We start from the raw sequence: 17,537 nt of genomic DNA on the forward strand, positions 1-17,537 counted from the left end.
TCTTGACCTCGTGATCCACCCACCTCGGCCTCCCAAAGTACTGGGATTACAGGCTTGAGCCACCGCGCCCGGCCGGAAATACTTTCTTTAACTTATTTCTGGCATCTAAAAGTAAAAATCCGATGATAGACAAGCATTAATATTTTTCCCTGGCCACTCAATTCATGCATACCTTCCTGACCTGTGCTTAGAAACTAGTGCAAAATTAGAAAATAGCAATATTGATTATCACCACAAGGTGGAGACAGATACCATGTAACATGCAGTCTGCTCATAGCGCATTTCCTTAGAGTTTTTATATGATATAATAAAGACATTTAAAATTTGTCTTATATGCCATATGAAAATTGCTATTAAATGTGAAGTTAAAACTTTATGTCAATGCATTCAATACCAATGTTTGTAAATTACTCTTTATATCATGCTATATTTCTAAAATATTATCTTAAATTATAAGAGCAAACTAGATAACATATTACATATAAAACAGTTTAGAATTTATTCTGTATTGAAATGGTACGTCTTTTGATATGAAGATTTCTAATTCTAAAATAATTTTTATAAAAGTATACAAATCCATCTTCTGATGAGTTGATCTCTATCACAAACTAGTTTGCATATATAACTGGGGTGTGACCAAGCAAGATGAAATTTAAGAACTTTTAATAGTTATGGGATTATGTTGATAGAATTCAGAAGGTACTAACTTGAATATTCTTATTCTAATTGCTTTTTCCTTTTTAGTTATTAAAAATCAGAATATTTAAATTAATAATTTAAGATATTTTATTTGCAGGATTAACCAAATTATCTGTGATGTGTCCCCCAAATGCTTTTAAGTGGAAATATACTTTACACATTCTTTAACAAGTCTGAGGTCATGAGTTACATAAATTGATTCAGGAATCTATAGAATCTGTAATACATAGTTTTATTCACAATTAAAACGATTTCACTTCTATATTAAAAAAACAAATTGTTGAAGCACAGTGGCTTTTCATATGTATGATTTGTAAAACAAATTAGCTTTTTTAAAGTGATATGACACTTAAGGAAATCAGTAGAGAATTACAAACTGCACTTCAAAAGATACATCTAATATTTTAATGATAATGACATTTGAAAAAATAGTGTGCTCATTTTACAATTTCATTAAATGAATTAAAATATCAGTGCATATTATAGTCGGTTATCACTGGCAGAGAGGGCTGAAATAGAAATGTTACAATGGAATGCAATGCCGTCTGAGCATTCTGTTGAAGTGGCACGTGGAAACAAATTTCTCAGCAGAAGTGGGGAAACAGAGACAGCATCATTTGTAAAGCATATCTTTTGGGGGTCCTTCACCTTCTTCTCCTGATGATCTGCCATTCAGAAATTGACGATGAATAGTACACTCTGACACCAGCATTTGTCAATTTGCCCAGCAATGTATGAGAGTATTCTAGACAGATATATGTTCTGAAGAAAACCAAATACCTATTAACTGGAAATCAAATCTTGTAGAAAATATGCCATGGTTCATTTGAACATATAATTTGCATGCCTGAAGCAAGTTACCTTAAGAAATCATTCTCGTTTCATAAAATTTGTATTAAAAAATCTAAAAATGCAAAATACCTTCATATTATTAGGAATTTATCCATAACTTTATTTGATATCGAGTTTCTAAATTGTGATCTATAAACATCAATCATTTGACCGAGTTCCTTAGTGGAGAGGTATTTTAACACGTTGCTAAGAAACATGTCCCAGCACCAGACAGGATACTACCTACCACCTTTTTTGCCATTTCTCACATGTGATTCTTATATTGTACCTGTTTACTCACTGAACAGGGCTCCCTTCTCTTTGTCTAGATTCTAATCAAATATCTTCTGGTGTGAGAGCTTTTGCTTTTATTTACACACAGTATTAATAAGATAGATGCCAAGGATTTAGCCACATTTTAATTCAATATTATACAGCTATCAGAGTTAATGAGAATTATATATTAGTCATTAAATTTGGGCAGCTTACTCAGCTACAACGTGGATGTCTGGCTCTTAAACACTTTTTTTTAATTACTCTGAAATTACAATGAAGTCAAAGAACTAAGCTGTTTTCAAGCCAATGCAAATGTGCTTTAGTTATTATATTGCTTTACTGGTGATTTAATTGTGCTTTATTAATATTTATATAAGCCTAAAATACATTGTCAACATCATAATTTCAGGGATCTTAGGGTTCTTTCCATGAGTTACCATATCTAGGTGCATATATATAAATACATGTAGTATCTATCCATCTGTCTATATCCATGTATATATCAAGTGATAAGACTAAATATACTTGGGCATATGTGTTGTTTGTTTATGCATACATGCACACCTATTGAGGTTTCCACAAAGTATATATGCCTGTACATAAATTACATACTGGCTGGTGGGTGAAAGTAAGCTTTTCTAAATTGCACAACTCTCCACAGAGCGGCACTCTAATATTGCAAATTGTACACTGTAAGCATGTACAGAATGAACAGCTCTTCCAGAATCCCTATAAAACACCATCCCATGTTTCTGTTGAATTGCTATCAAATTGGTGACTGAGGCCATACACAAGCGATTATTTATGTAAAGCAGTGTGGTGAGTTGCATGAGGAACCACTTAATACCAAGACATATTTAGATTTGAATGCCACTTTCTTCGACTTAATTTTTTTAAGTATTTTGGTATGTTATTGCCAAATTAAAGTCTAAATTATTTATCAAAGTAAGTGGCATAGCCACATTGCTTAATCATTTTCCTCTTTCCACCATGATCTGTGATGCTTAAAGTATCCTATATTCAGCAGGGACCATCTATATCACTGAGCACAATGCCTGCCATGCAGGAAATACTTTAAAAACGAATGGTGGCCGGGTGCGGTGGCTCACACCTGTAATCCCAGCACTTTGGGAGGCCAAGGCGGGCGGATCACAAGGTCAAGAGATCAAGACCATCCTGGCCAACATGGTGAAACCTCGTCTCTACTAAAAATACAAAACAATTAGCTGGGTGTGGTGGCGCGTGCCTGTAGTCCCAGCTACTCGGGAGGCTGAGGCAGGAGAATTGCTTGAACCAGGAGGCGGAGGTTGCTGTGAGCCGAGGTTGCACCACTGCACTCCAGCCTGGTGCCTGGTGATGGATTGAGACTCAAAAAACAAAAAACAAAAAACAAAACGAATGGTGCTTTTGTCATCATATTTGTTGTCACTTCATATATTTCAGAGTTGAAAGCTAATTTGCTTATCAAAGCAACATACTATTCAGTGAGGAAAAAGAGATAAGCAGATTAACTACCATTTCTATGTCCTTTCTCAGACTAATAGCACTCTTGGTAATGTGGTGCTAACTCTACAGCTAACTGAGGTTCCAGAAAGAAATGTCCCAATCTAAACTTTCCATAGGCCTGCTGTGGCTGCCACATTTACATCAATGTGTTAATTTTAGAACTAGGTTGGCATTGTTCTCAAATCATCAATATTATTTATTGGCAAGATAACCAGACATTAGTTCTGTGAATTTAGATGTTTGGCAAGCGTGAACTAATATCTATTGTCACATCAATGCAGAGGAACGGGTGCAAGTATGGTGCTAAAGAAGATGGTATATAGCACCTGAATAAAGTGTCTTGTGTGATGTTCCCCCATCTATATTCTGCTCACCGACGAAGAAGAAAAACAAGGAGTTACCCAATTAACTTGACTGTGTGACAAATGTGCCTTGCTAGGGAGCCATTTCAGCAGATTTCCTGGCATGCAGTAAGCCTGTGGAAAGAAGAGGGTGAAAATCTTCCAAATTTTTGAGTCAGATAAAAATGAGTTTCAGTTTTAAATTCATACACATAGCAAAGGTTTGCTATGTGTATGATTGGAGACAAATTATCTTTATCTTTCTAAGATTTCATTTCCTCATTTTTAACAAGAGATACCATAAGTATATTGTAGGTTATTATGGGCTTAAATGAGATCCCATGTATGAAGTACTTATAAAGTACTTGGAATCAAGTAAGCAGTAGAGGAATAATATTATTTGGTTACGGTGGAATTGCCAATGGTAAATGTAGATGAGGTATAAGAAGAGAAGGCAGAGGAGAGGGAGTGGAAGAAAATTGTTATTTGGGGACCGTACATAACAGGTAAGGCTATAAGCAGAGGTAGCCCATAAAAATGCAAGGTACAAATCCATTTCTGGAATGCCTTTAAATATGTGCATTAGAAATCTGTTATTTTCTCCATTCTGAGATTCATTCATAGTCAGAAGTTCAGTTATCAACATTCAGAAATATGGCATTGAGACCAGGCTACTTATTACTGAATATATAAATGGCAAAGATTTTGATTTGTGACCACATTTACTCTGTAGAAACTACAGGTGCTGCCATTTCAGCTGCTGTTGTGCAATCCTTACTGTGAGGCATCCAGAGAGACTCTTATTATTCTAGTGCCTTCCTGATGTATGACAACTTATGATTTGCCCTCTTAATGAAATCTGAAGCACCTCATTGCCTCTATATAGGGACAGGCTGTGGAAAGATTTAGAGCAGAGCTTCGGGAAGTGTCTTATAGGTGTTTACTCGCCTGAGAATGGTTTTACAGCTGCTGTTGTGACGCTTACTGTGGGTTGGATGTGAATGTCATAACTCAGAGTCCCTATTGTTTCATTTTTGGGTGCAGTGATGTTGAAATTCCTCTTCTGTACCTGAACTGCTATAGCAGTCTGTCTAGATAATGTCCTCAACTTGTTTCTCTTATCTAAGAAAAGAGCACCTGCTCTTATTTTTCTTGTTCATCAGCCACTTAAAAAAGCATCCTGACTGGTTCTTTTCTACCCTCTCCACTCAACCCCACCAAAGCTCCCAGGCACACTCTTACTTCTTAACTTAGTTGCAGATGCACAGAATATACACACTAAGTATGTGGCCAAAAAGATGAGAAAAAATGACATTAGGAAAACCTGATGTGTTTGTTTTGGTTTTAGAGATTATTTGAAGCAAACTGCTAAATATCCAGGTGAACTTGAGCTGGCCAAAGTTCTGAAAGTTCAGTGAAAAATGTTAATCCTGCATAGCTATGAAACAGTAAATTAATTTAGCAATTTGGGGGAACTGTCATAAGAAACAGCCCTTTAAAACTAAAAAGGCCAACAGTTTTCAGAATTTGTGAGTCTGTTAAACCCTTGCTACTCTAATATGATTTTTGTGTGAGCAGCACCAGCATCATCCAGAAGATAGTTTGCAAAACAGAAACCTTGGGGCCAACTGCAGACTTGCTGAATCATGATGTGCATTTAACAGGATCCTCAAGTGTTGCATGTGCATATTAAAGTTTTGAGAACAACTGTGTTAACCACTTAGAACGTTTGACAATCTAAGAAAATTATAGAGCTTGGGCTGTAGAGTGACAAAATGTGGGATGAATGCCTAGCTCCACCATCTACTTCTCATTAGATGTCGAAATCACTGAATGAGACTTACCAAGCTGTGTTTTCTACAAATGTGAATTAGGAATATGAGCCCTTCCCACTTCACTGGGCTGTTGTGAAATAATGCAGTTAAAGAACCTTCAATAAAATGTCAATTAGCATAATTATATTTGTAATAGTTATTAATATATTCATTATAGAATACAAAACATCACAAATAACTTTTTGTTGAGGCAGAGTCTTTCTCACCAGGTTGGAGGGCAGAAATTAAATCTCAGCTCACTGCAACGTCTGCTTCCTGGGTTTAAGCAATTCTCATGCCTCAGCCTCCCACATAGCTAGGAGTAAAGGTGTGCACCACCATGCCTAGCTAATTTTTGTATTTTCAGTAGAGATATGGTTTTGTCATGTTGGCCAGGCTGGTCTCAAGCGATCAATCCAACTTGGCCTCTCAAAGTGCTGGGATTATAGGTGCAAGACATCATGCCCAGCCACAAATGACTTTTAAGATCAATGTAAGTAAGGATGATTTCAGTCAGATGTTGTCATGTTCTGCTTAACAATACGTCCAGCAGAATAGGCTTTGAATTTGGGGACTATGTTTATCTCCAACTGTGTGTTCATATATATATATATATATATATATATATATATATATATATGTGTGTGTGTGTGTGTGTGTGTGTGTGTGTGTGTGTGTATACACACATATAATTTTATATATATATATAATTTTTAAATGTTAGAAAAAGAATAAATTTTTATATAGCTCCCTATATAAAATGTTTAAATGTGTAAATGTTTCCCCTGGCTCAAAAGCCTGTAAATCTCCCTCATACCACCTGTTTCGATCTTATTCTGCAGCCCTCTGGGAGCCCTTACAACTCTTATCTTCTCTACCATTTTTTTGCCACATGACACTCACCTGACATTTAATATATACAGTGTCATTTATCTTTTATGAGTCTATTTCTCTCCTTCCTACAAGATTATAAGGTGTCCTGGAATGTCTTGTATAGAATAGTCACCCAGTAAATATTAACTGATGATGTGCTTAGAATAATGTTAATTTTCCTATAAATAGGAGAAAAGTATCCATATATGTTCAACAAAAATCAGCAAACAGTATCTCCACTGTAGGAAGTGCACATGTATGTACACAGTTCATTGAATTTGAGAAAATTCATTTTGTTCAGAGGAGAAATTCTTAGTTTCTAATTGAATCTGGGTAACTGAGAAACAAAGTTCACCTAATAAAATTCTATTCAAGGCATTAATTGGACAATTACTATTTTCTATGTTTCTATATTCAAGGGAATGTTGTAATTGATAAACCAATGAACTTACCCTTCTGCATTTGAAGAATAGTATGATATACTGGTTGATAGGATTAACTTAGAATTCAAGCAAAGTTCGGTGCTCAATTGTATAACCTTGGCCAAATGACTTAACTTTTTTGTGCCTCAGTTTTTTTATTCATAAAATAGGGGAAGTAATAGAAACTTCATACTATTGTTGGGAGGATTAATTGAGTTAATATATGTGAAACATTTCAGTGCCTGACATGTAGCAGGTGCAATATACATGATATAAAAGAGAATAATACAGGGATGGTCTTTGTTTTCATGGAATTCACAGTACTGTGGAGGTAATAGGCAGTTACAGTAGAGTGATAATGATGATAATAGAGGGAATGGTAAGCTACAGGAGAGAGTAGAAGAGCCACCTAATTTAGGCTTGATGTTATGAGGTTCAGATTTTGGTGTGGGAGTAATTTTTTCCCTCTGAGGAAGTAAGGTCACAGCTGACACTGATGAAAAGGTGCTCTACCTACAGGTAGTCAGTGTACTCTATCTGCTACCAAGAATCATTTAAATTATGAGGAAATGTTATTAGTCTCTGAAAGGGACCTGTTGGTGAAATAATCTTGAAATTACTTGTAGTCATAACATAGATAGTAAGCAAAATATTGGAACACAGTCACAGAAAGTGAATGTATTTGAGTAATTGAAAGCTTTCAAGCTTGTTGGATTGGTCTTGGATCAGTCAATATATCCATAGTTTTTTAGAACACCTTGGTGTTTGTGTATGAATCTAATGAATTTTCATAAATATTCCAAACAGCACAAATAGACTTCACATGAATATTTTTAAAAGATCAATTTCTTATTATATGCTTAGAATTTATACAATATAAGCATTTCAATGTTTCAGTGAATGGCAAGATTGAAATACAGAATATATAGGTAGGGTCTTAAAAATATTATATTATTACTATTAGTCTTTGCTAATTGATTGAGGAATTGCAGAGAGATAGTAAGAATTAGCAGTCATTGTTAGTCTACTAATTTGTTTAAGAAAATGTAATATAAATGTATTTGTGTGGAATATTTCATTGTTAAAATCAGTTTCAAATATCAACTGTGTTATTTTAGGCACACTTAGTTTTTTTCAGAAAATAAAACCTGTCTAGCACACAAAAATTCATGTAACCATTTGACCTCTTTTCCACCTCTAACTTCTTTGTTATTTCCTTCTGTTGTATGTAAATTTCTTTTTTTGAAAAATGAGTTAAGACTAGTATTCTGTACCAATTGATTACATATGATTTATCATGTGATCTCTCTTTTTTGAAGAAGACATTTAAAAATAAAAGCATTGTAGTTTAATATTTATAGGTGTTTAATAAAATGGAATGAGCTCCAATTCCTGGATATTATTAAAATGATATCTTTATATAACTTTTCATTAAACATTCCATCAAAAACAGATTTGCATGTTTTTTCAATATCTATATCTTAACAATATAACTTAAATATCTATTTCAATCATCCCCTCATCCTCAAAAACTGAGAATGAAAGAGGGAGGCACTTATGGTTGATTAAACTTAAGATAAATATGACTTGACCAGAATTACACTGTTACCAAATTTGGTACACATTTGGATGGAGGTCTTTTAATTCTAAGCTCAGTTCTTTTTTATTCTATACTATGCTGTAGCATACGTCCTTTAATTTAGTTTTGTGTTCTTAAAAATAAGACTGTAATCAAGCATTAATTAGTACTAGAGCAGCCATATAAAGATTCGCATCATAATGTGACTTCCAAGTGGAACGTAAGCAAACACTAGTGCCTTGTAAAATACTTACATGACAAATAGGTTTATTTTCCTATAACTCCTAAAAAGTAGCTTGATTTTCTGCTAGAACTTAGTTTATTCTGATCATTATGGGAAGCTATAGGTGTGCTGGTTAAGAGCAGAGTCTCTGAAATCAGTTCAAATCCATGCTGTCTGACAATGAACAGGTTATTCTCTCTTTGCCTCAGTTGATTTATCTGTCAAATGGGGATAATAATATTAGTAAGAACCTTGTAGGATTATTATAAAGATAAATAGATATAGATTGCTCAGTAGATTACCTGATCTATAGAAGCATAAATTTCAATAATATCCAAATTAAAATTAAATTAATAAAAACCTAAATTATTATATATAAGCATATTTAATCAGAAAAGAATTACCTAAATAATTAGCTAAATATACAGTAGCTTAAGGCACTTTTCAATATTCATTGTACAACATATTTTTATAGGGCAAGGTGGAATATCCATTTACTGGTATGGGCTACAATGGTGGTTGAAAAAGATCATAAAGAATTGCTTAGAAGAGGGATAATGTTTTATTCATCTTTAGATATCTGTGACTAGCAAATTTATTTGGGGACAAGTAATTTCAGAGGGGAAAATAAAGCTCATTCCCCACCCCCACCCCCAGAATCAATACCTCTCAAACACTCTGCATTTTTTTTTTGTACTTTGGGTTCTGGGGTACATGTGCACATCCTGCATCCTGCAGGATTGTTGCATAGGTGCACACATGCCATGGTGGTTTGCTGTCTCCATCCCCACTTCCCATCACCTACATCAGGCATTTCTCCCAGTGTTATCCCTCCCCATCCACCCTATCCCCCACTGTCCCTCCCCTCCACTCCCCTCCACCTCCCCCACCTAGCCCTGTGAGTGTTGTTCCCTACCTTGTGCCCAAGTGTTCTCATTGTTCATCACCTGCCTATAAGTGAAAACCTGCAGTGTTTGGTTTTCTGTTCTGTGTCAGTTTGCTGAGAATGATGGTTTCTAAATTCATCCATGTCTCTACAAAGGATGTGAACTCATCATTTTTTATGGCTGCATAGTGTTCCGTGGTATATATGTGCCACATTTTCTTTGCCCATTCTATCATTGATGGGCATTTGGGTTGGTTCCAGGTCTTTGCTATTGTAAACAGCGCCACAACAAACATATGTGTGCATGTGTCTTTATAATAGAACGATTTATAATCCTTTGGGTTTTTTAAAAATATGGTAAAAAAATTCACCTCAGAGAAGTGATAGATGCCACATGTCTCTTTTCAGTTCAGAGAAGAGAGAATTCTATGCATCAATAGTTTGGAAATTCTCAATTGCAATATAAATGATGATTAATCACCTTTTTTTTTTTTTTCCTCTAAACAATGTCCAGATTCCTCCAAAGGACCTCAATCGTCTTCAGGTGTAAATGGTAATATGCAGCCTCTGGGTACTGCTGGGCAGCCCCCTGCCTCTGCCATCCCTTCTCCAAGTGCCAGCAAGCCCTGGCGCAGCAAGTCCATGAATGTCAAACACAGCGCCACCTCCACCATGCTGACTGTGAAGCAGTCAAGTCCAGCCACCTCACCCACACCATCTTCAGACAGACTGAAGCCACCTGTCTCAGAAGGGGTCAAAACTGCTCCCTCAGGACAGAAATCAATGCTTGAGAAATTCAAGCTAGTCAATGCCCGGACTGCTTTACGCCCCCCACAGCCTCCCAGTTCAGGACCTGGTGATGGTGGGAAGGATGACGATGCCTTTTCTGAATCTGGTGAAATGGAAGGTTTTAACAGTGGCCTGAATAGTGGCGGCTCAACAAATAGCAGTCCCAAAGTGTCACCTAAGTTAGCCCCTCCAAAAGCTGGAAGCAAAAATCTCAGCAATAAAAAGTCTTTGCTACAGCCAAAGGAAAAAGAAGAAAAGAACAGGGACAAAAATAAAGTTTGCACTGAAAAAACAGTCAAGGAAGAGAAAGATCAGGTGACTGAGATGGCTCCAAAAAAGACCTCCAAAATTGCAAGCTTGATCCCCAAGGGCAGCAAGACGACGGCAGCCAAAAAGGAAAGCTTAATTCCATCTTCCAGTGGGATTCCAAAGCCAGGTTCTAAAGTGCCAACAGCAAAGCAAACCATTTCACCTGGCAGCACAGCAAGCAAAGAGTCTGAGAAATTCAGGACTACCAAGGGGAGCCCTTCCCAGTCTTTACCTAAGCCTATAACCATGGAGAAAGCAAGTGCATCTAGCTGCCCTGCTCCTTTGGAAGGAAGGGAAGCTGGCCAAGCGTCTGCTTCTGGCTCCTGTTCTGTGACAGCGGCACAAAGCAGTGGGCAGAGCACAGGAAATGGTGCTGTCCAACTCCCTCAGCAGCAGCAACACAGCCACCCGAATACTGCGACAGTGGCACCATTCATTTACAGGTAAGGTGGCCTCTGCTGATCCACAGTTATAAATATATTTACAGGCCTACGTACTCAGAGTGTAATAAGGAAGGCTGGTGAAGTGGCGCTTTATGTTGTCATTTTGGAACAATATTTCATGCTAAAGATAAGGCCCAGAATTTAATGTGGCATCTTAGTCTGGAAAAAACTTCCAATAGTATCTAGTCTTATTCTGTCTCTCTTATTCTCTCAGAAATTGAGAACTTCCAAAATTAAACTACTTGTTTTCAAAAGCCAGGAAGAAACCAAATGCCACGACTTTCTCTTGTATTAATTCATATTGTTGCTACTATTCTACTGCTTCTGTTACTAGTAGCAGTCTTTTAAAATAATTCTCACTTTTACAGAATTTACAGGTATTTTTGTAGTCATCATAAAGTATACTGTAATGGTTAAAGAAGCAGCCTCTGAAATGATAAAGCTATGGATTTCATTCTTAGTTCTGCCACTTTTCAGCTGTAAGACATTAGACAAGTTACTTAACATTCTTTGATCTCATTTTCTTCAACTGTCAAGTAGGAACCATGCACTACTTTGTAGAGCTGAGATTATTAACAGAGGTCATGCATGTAACATGTTTACTGTATATTCTGACGTATTTCTTATGTTCTTCAAATGTTATTTATAAGGTGTTACTTTCTCAAGGTAAATTTTATATTAATTTCCCACAGCAAAACATAGGTTTCTAGGTACAGGGATTAATTATATAATTTGAATATTTGTATTTTACTTGTGTTTATTTTTTACATTGTGTTTATTATTTATTTTACTTTGCAATTTTATTTTGTAGGTGTTGAAATACACAATATGAAAATTTTAAGGTGGGACATGGTGGCTCATGCCTGTAATGCCAGCACTTTAGGAGGTTGAGGCAGGTGGATAACAAGGTCAGGAGTTCGAGAACAGCATGGCCAACATGGTGAAAGCCATCTCTACTAAAAATAAAACAATTAGCCAGGTGTGGTGATGGACACCGGTAATCTCAGCTACTTTGGAGGCTGAGGCAGGAGAATCACTCGAACTCGAGAGGCAGAGAGCCGAGGTTGTTCCATTGCACTCTAGCCTGGGCAACAGTGAGACTGTCTCAAAAAAGAAAAAAAAAAATTAATGCATTTTTAATGTATTTAAAATTATGCATCCCACTACCCAATCTGTAAAGACAGAGCACTTTGCCCGTTGTTCTGTGATTCATTTTAATTGGTCAGAGATATGTCAGTCACTGTTGTGTCCCCACTTTATTCACTGTCTGGTTAACAAGGAGATGGCCTGAGGAGCAATAATATCTGCTTTGTCCCTCCTTCAGGCAGGCTGCCATTTTAACTACATAAAGAAATAGGAAGTAGGACCCACTATAATGAAGAAAGGCTCAACACTATATAGTTTAAAAATTTATGAGATTTATTAAATATAAATGTTTTTTAAATAAAGCAATTGATTATACTAATTTATTTTTTCTTTAGTGAAAAACCTAAGTGCTTTTTTTCTGAGGTTTTTATACATTTAGCAAAACAAAATTATTATAATTATTACATTTAAGGTTTTGGAACATTACAATTGAATGTTGCTATTCTGACTTCAGTAGTACTAATTCATTTAAAATATTTGTATTTGGATCAGATGGGAGTCTGCAGCTCCTTCTGACTCCAGGGTCCCTATCTGACAAAGCAGAATTTAAGATGTCAAAATCATGATCTACATTTCAAAAATGTGAGAAAAAAATCATGAGGTTTTAAATATGTCATACTCAGCACCCTTGTGGATTTCAAATATATTCTGTAAAAACATCAATCATATAAAAAATCACAAGTGAATTTCATAGGAAAGTGTAAATCTAGAGCTGCTAATTTAGTAAGCTTCTTTCTATAAGTAGCAACAAGCTTTTAAAAAAATTGTTTGCAATAAAATATCCAGTGGATACAAATTTAGTGATTTCCATTTGAAAATATAACTTTTAAGTATCAAAAAGAGGAAGCAGCTCAGCAGAACAGCTTAAAAGTTACAGTGTAGATCCACTGTATGATTCTGATTGAGTTCTCCACCCTCTTTGAGTTTCTGTTTGACCTCTTTAACAAGAAGATTATAAAAGTGAGGCAATGTAGCCTCACTTTTTAAAGTAAAACTGTCTCATAAAATTTCACATTGTAGTCTATATGTAAAGTAAATAGCTAAGAAAAGAGATGATAGGGAGGCTGAGGCTGGAGGAGAATTGCTTGAACCCAAGAGGCAGAGGTTGCAGTGAGCCAAGATTGCGCTGTTGCACTCCAGCCTGGGCAACAAAAGCAAAACTCTGTCTCAAAAAAAAAAAAAAAAAAAAAAAAAGAAAGAAAGAAAAGAAGTGATAGAATATGTTTTACTCTACCATTATTCAGAAACAGCATCATGTGGTGGTTGAGACAATGGCCCCTGGAGCCATGTTGAGTGGGTGAGAATCTCAATGCCACCACTGATTAGTCATGTTACTTTGGGTCGTATATTTCAAGATTGTGAACCACCATTTCCTAATCTGTAAAGCAGGTATAATAACAGTAGAAGCTACCTCATTAAGCTGTTTTGAAGATTGAGTTGATATTTATCTGCAGAACAGTATGTGCCATATAACAGCCTTCTCTAAACTTTACTTTCTAATCCTATGAAGTATGATTGATAAAGGATACCTACTTTAATTTGTTGCAGTAAAGATTAAAGAAAATAATCCTATGTAAAATTATTAGCAGATAACTAGATTTTGAGTAAATTATATTGTCAGTAATTAATTTTATTATCAACAACATAAGGTATTTAAAAATAAATAAAACCATGACTGGCATGGTGGCTCATGCCTGTAATCCCAGCACTTGGGAAGATGGCTTGAGGCCAGGAGTTTGAGACCAGCCTGTACACCATAGTAAGACCCTGTTTCTACAATCAATCAATCAATCAATCAATCAAAAATGTAACACTGTCTCATAAAATTTCACATTGTAGTCTATATATAAGGTAATATTCATTCAAAGTTTTAAAATTAATGCAGAACGTTTTTACAAACAATAATGTAAATCCTCAAAGGGCAGAGTGGGTTATCATTCATTCCTTTCAGTTTTCAGTGAAAGATACTTGTTTATAGAGTCATGACATTTGGATTATGTAACCTTTGATGCCTTTCTGACTTTCACTGTTCTATCACCATGTAAGAATCCCTCCTATAATATCTCTGACAATTATTTTTGGAGTTGCTAAATATTTGATGAGATAATATTATGAATTTACTGTTTTATATTGGCATTATCACTTATTGAATGGTTGCTTAGTGAAAGTCTTTGTGTCACAAAATGTATGTGAATTTCCTCATTTAAACTTCATCATCAACTCATAAGAAATAATATTATCCCCCATTTTCCAAGTAGAGATTTCAAGTCAGAATAGTAATAATCTCTTAAGATCACAAAGCTAGTAGAAATTTGCTTTGCTTATCAGTTCTATCTACGTGAACTGACAAATAAGATGTATTGTTACTGGGAAACTTCTGGTTAGGAAAATGCCAATAGTACACTTGCAAAATTCTCAATCAGAACTCATTTATAATTGAAAGTGGTTATTTGCTATTAACTAGTATAAATTATATAAATGTGTATATATATATATATATATATGATATGTAAAGATAATTAAATAACTTTTATATAATGGGAAGATTGATGGCTGATAGTGATTTTTTTTCTCAGCTCAATTCTAGGTTAATACTTTCTCCTGCTGAGACTCTAATATATGCTTCATAATAGTCTTTGTTGCAAACTGAATGTACAGAGTTCTACATATACAATGTAGATTCTGGAAGTTAATAGATTTCATATTAGCCTAACTTCCTATCTAATGCAAATTACTCTATATAAAGTTTCAATAACTCAATTATCTCTACAGAATGATAAAGTAGTTTTGAATTTGTGTTATTCTTATTTCTTTAACAAATTGCTATAACTATGACAAAAAGTTGAGAATTTAAAAAAATATTTTATTTCAGTTTAAGAAGTTCCCAATAACTAGAGCTATCTGAAATTGGAATAGGCTGCTTTTTATAGTGTTAAAGTGACCATCAGAAGCACATAAAAAGTGGTAAAGTGACCAGTTATTATAGTTTAGGCAAAGAGAAATTACGCATACTTTTAGATTTATGTACTCATCACTATTCTACAAATACTGTGTAACAGAAGATACAAAGATTAAAAAATAATAATCTCTGCCCTCTGGAGCACAATCTACCAGGGATAATAAGAATAATATCATCAAAAATATAAAACCATTACTGTTATGGAAGTGTATGCAACATGAAGAATTAATGTAAAAAAAAGAGCGTTGTTGACATATCTGACAAAATGAAGTTAACTAATGCATCACAAAGAAGCCAAGATATGGGTGAGACATAAATTTTGTCACATGGAAGGAAGAATGTTGTGCTATCATCCAAATTTGATATTCTACAATTTTATAATCTGGGCATGATGGGAAAAATAATAGGTAAATTGTGAGTTGCTATGCAAATACTGGAACTACTATAGGCACTACAGGTTAGGATTTGTAATTATATGTATGAGAGACTGTATTAGATTGTTTTCACACTGCTGTAAAGAAATACCAAGACTGGATAATTTATAAAGAAAAGAGGTTTAATTGACTCACAGTTCTGCATGGCTGAGGAGGCCTCCGGAAACTAACAATCAAGGTGGAAGGCAAAGGGGAAGCAAGATAAGTCTTACATGGCAGCAGGCGAGAAGGAGAGGATGGGGGAAACTGCCACACACTTAGAAAGCATCAGATCTCATGAGAATTCACTCACTATCAGGAAAACAGCATGGAGGAAACTGCCCCCATGATCCAATCACCTCCCACCAGGTCCCTCCCTCTACACGTGGGGATTAAAATCAGATTACAATTTGAGATGAGATTTGTGTGGGGACACAGAGCCAAGCCATATCAGAGACTAAAGAAGGAGGAAAAAAAGAAATAATTTGGATTTTGTTTTTCTCTTTCAGTGACCCCTTCTCCAAACATCACATATCCAGCTAGTCCTCCTAACCCTTCTTCTAAAACATACCCTCAATCAGGTTTTCTTTCCATTTCCAGCACTTGTCTCCTGGTCCAAGCATTACCACCAGTTCTTACCTAGTTTCCAATGCGTCTCCCAGCTTCCACCCTGGGCTCCTTACAGTAACAGCCTTCACACAGCTGGCACTCTGGCCTTCTAAAAGCATAAATCATATATCTTATTGTAATTAATGAAGCCATCTATTAGATTTCAATTACATTTAAAAAATAAAACTCAAACATTGCATCGTGACCTTTGAGGTTCTAAGTAATCTAGTACCCTGTTCATGATTGATCCCCACAGCTATATGCAGTCCCCATTTCTCCCAGTACATTGTATCTCAGCCTTCGTCCTCTTTCTCAAAAAACCAACCTATCTTGCTTTAGAACATATCTTTGACATATGTGTTTATTTATGCCTGTAACAACTGTCTTCCAGATCACTGCAGGCCTGTCTTGTTATTAGAACTCTGCTGATCCCCAACCATCTCTAACCATCTAATCCAGGGGGATATGTATTATGACCCTTGTCAGAATTCTATTTCATCATCCTCTTGTATTTTCTTTATACAGTTTATTATCATCTGTTCTTTTTTGGTTTACTCATTGGCTAGTGTGATTTCAGCCACCTCCTACTGTAATATAAGCTCATCAAAATTGAGTCCTGTCTTTCTTATTTAGTAGCAGAATTGCCCAGGACTGAGTCTACCCATAGTAGATATCAAATACAAATTGTTGCATGAAACACTGTCACTGTGTGTTAGAATCACTTTCTATAGAAGAATTTTAAACCCTGCCAAAAATGTACACTGGCACAAAAAGATATTCTGAAGTCTCTCACTTCCTATAAATGGGAGGGTTTAACTGAAATATAAACAGCTTTAAAATAGTTAAAGAATTGAACAGTATCGTCTCTGCAGCATATGCATTCACTTATTTTTTATCTTCTTCCAACAACTACCTACTAAATATCTCTTATGCATGAGGCATCAAGGATTGAGTGAAAAAAATCATACATCTTATGTCATTTTCTTTTTATCATCCACAATGTAATAAACAAGAGGCAGGCTCAAAGGGAACTATAAAATGCAGCTGGAAGTGTAAAGCTCCTCAGGAGTGAACTAGATTTGTTATTCTGAGGTTTCAAAAATGTGGAAAATTACTTTTAGCAGTTGGAATCAGGAAAAGTGGCACCTGAACTGAGTCCAGAAAGATAAGTAGGATTTGGTAATGCAGAGATGAGGGGGATAGGGAGGGAAACATAAGGCTGAAGGAACCACATAAACAAGGTCAATACAAGATATGCAGGGTGGTCAGCAAATGGATCAGTTTCTTCAGACACTGAAGACTGATTGGAGCCTGGTTGTAGTTGAAATTATTGAATGTCAGAAACTGGACTTTATGTATGTATATTTGTGTGTGTATACATATGTGCATGCATGCAATAAACGTGTGTAGAAAGCATCA

General features: G+C 35.5%; 1 protein-coding gene across 8 annotated transcripts in view; it reads left to right on the forward strand.

The window, feature by feature from the left end:
* NAV3 (neuron navigator 3) overlaps positions 1 to 17,537 on the forward strand; it is a 623,567-nt gene that overhangs the window by 407,766 nt on the left and 198,264 nt on the right. For all 8 annotated transcript variants that reach the window (XM_032285065.1, XM_032285057.1, XM_032285074.1 and 5 more), the window contains one exon: positions 9,965 to 10,991. In XM_032285065.1, the coding sequence (XP_032140956.1) occupies positions 9,965 to 10,991 (1,027 nt within the window). The remainder of the gene's footprint in view (positions 1 to 9,964; positions 10,992 to 17,537) is intronic.

The sequence above is a fragment of the Sapajus apella genome, unplaced genomic scaffold (genome assembly GCF_009761245.1).
Source record: "Sapajus apella isolate SASKATOON/1434 unplaced genomic scaffold, GSC_monkey_1.0 scaffold2, whole genome shotgun sequence".
NCBI classification, from domain to species: Eukaryota; Metazoa; Chordata; class Mammalia; order Primates; family Cebidae; genus Sapajus; species Sapajus apella.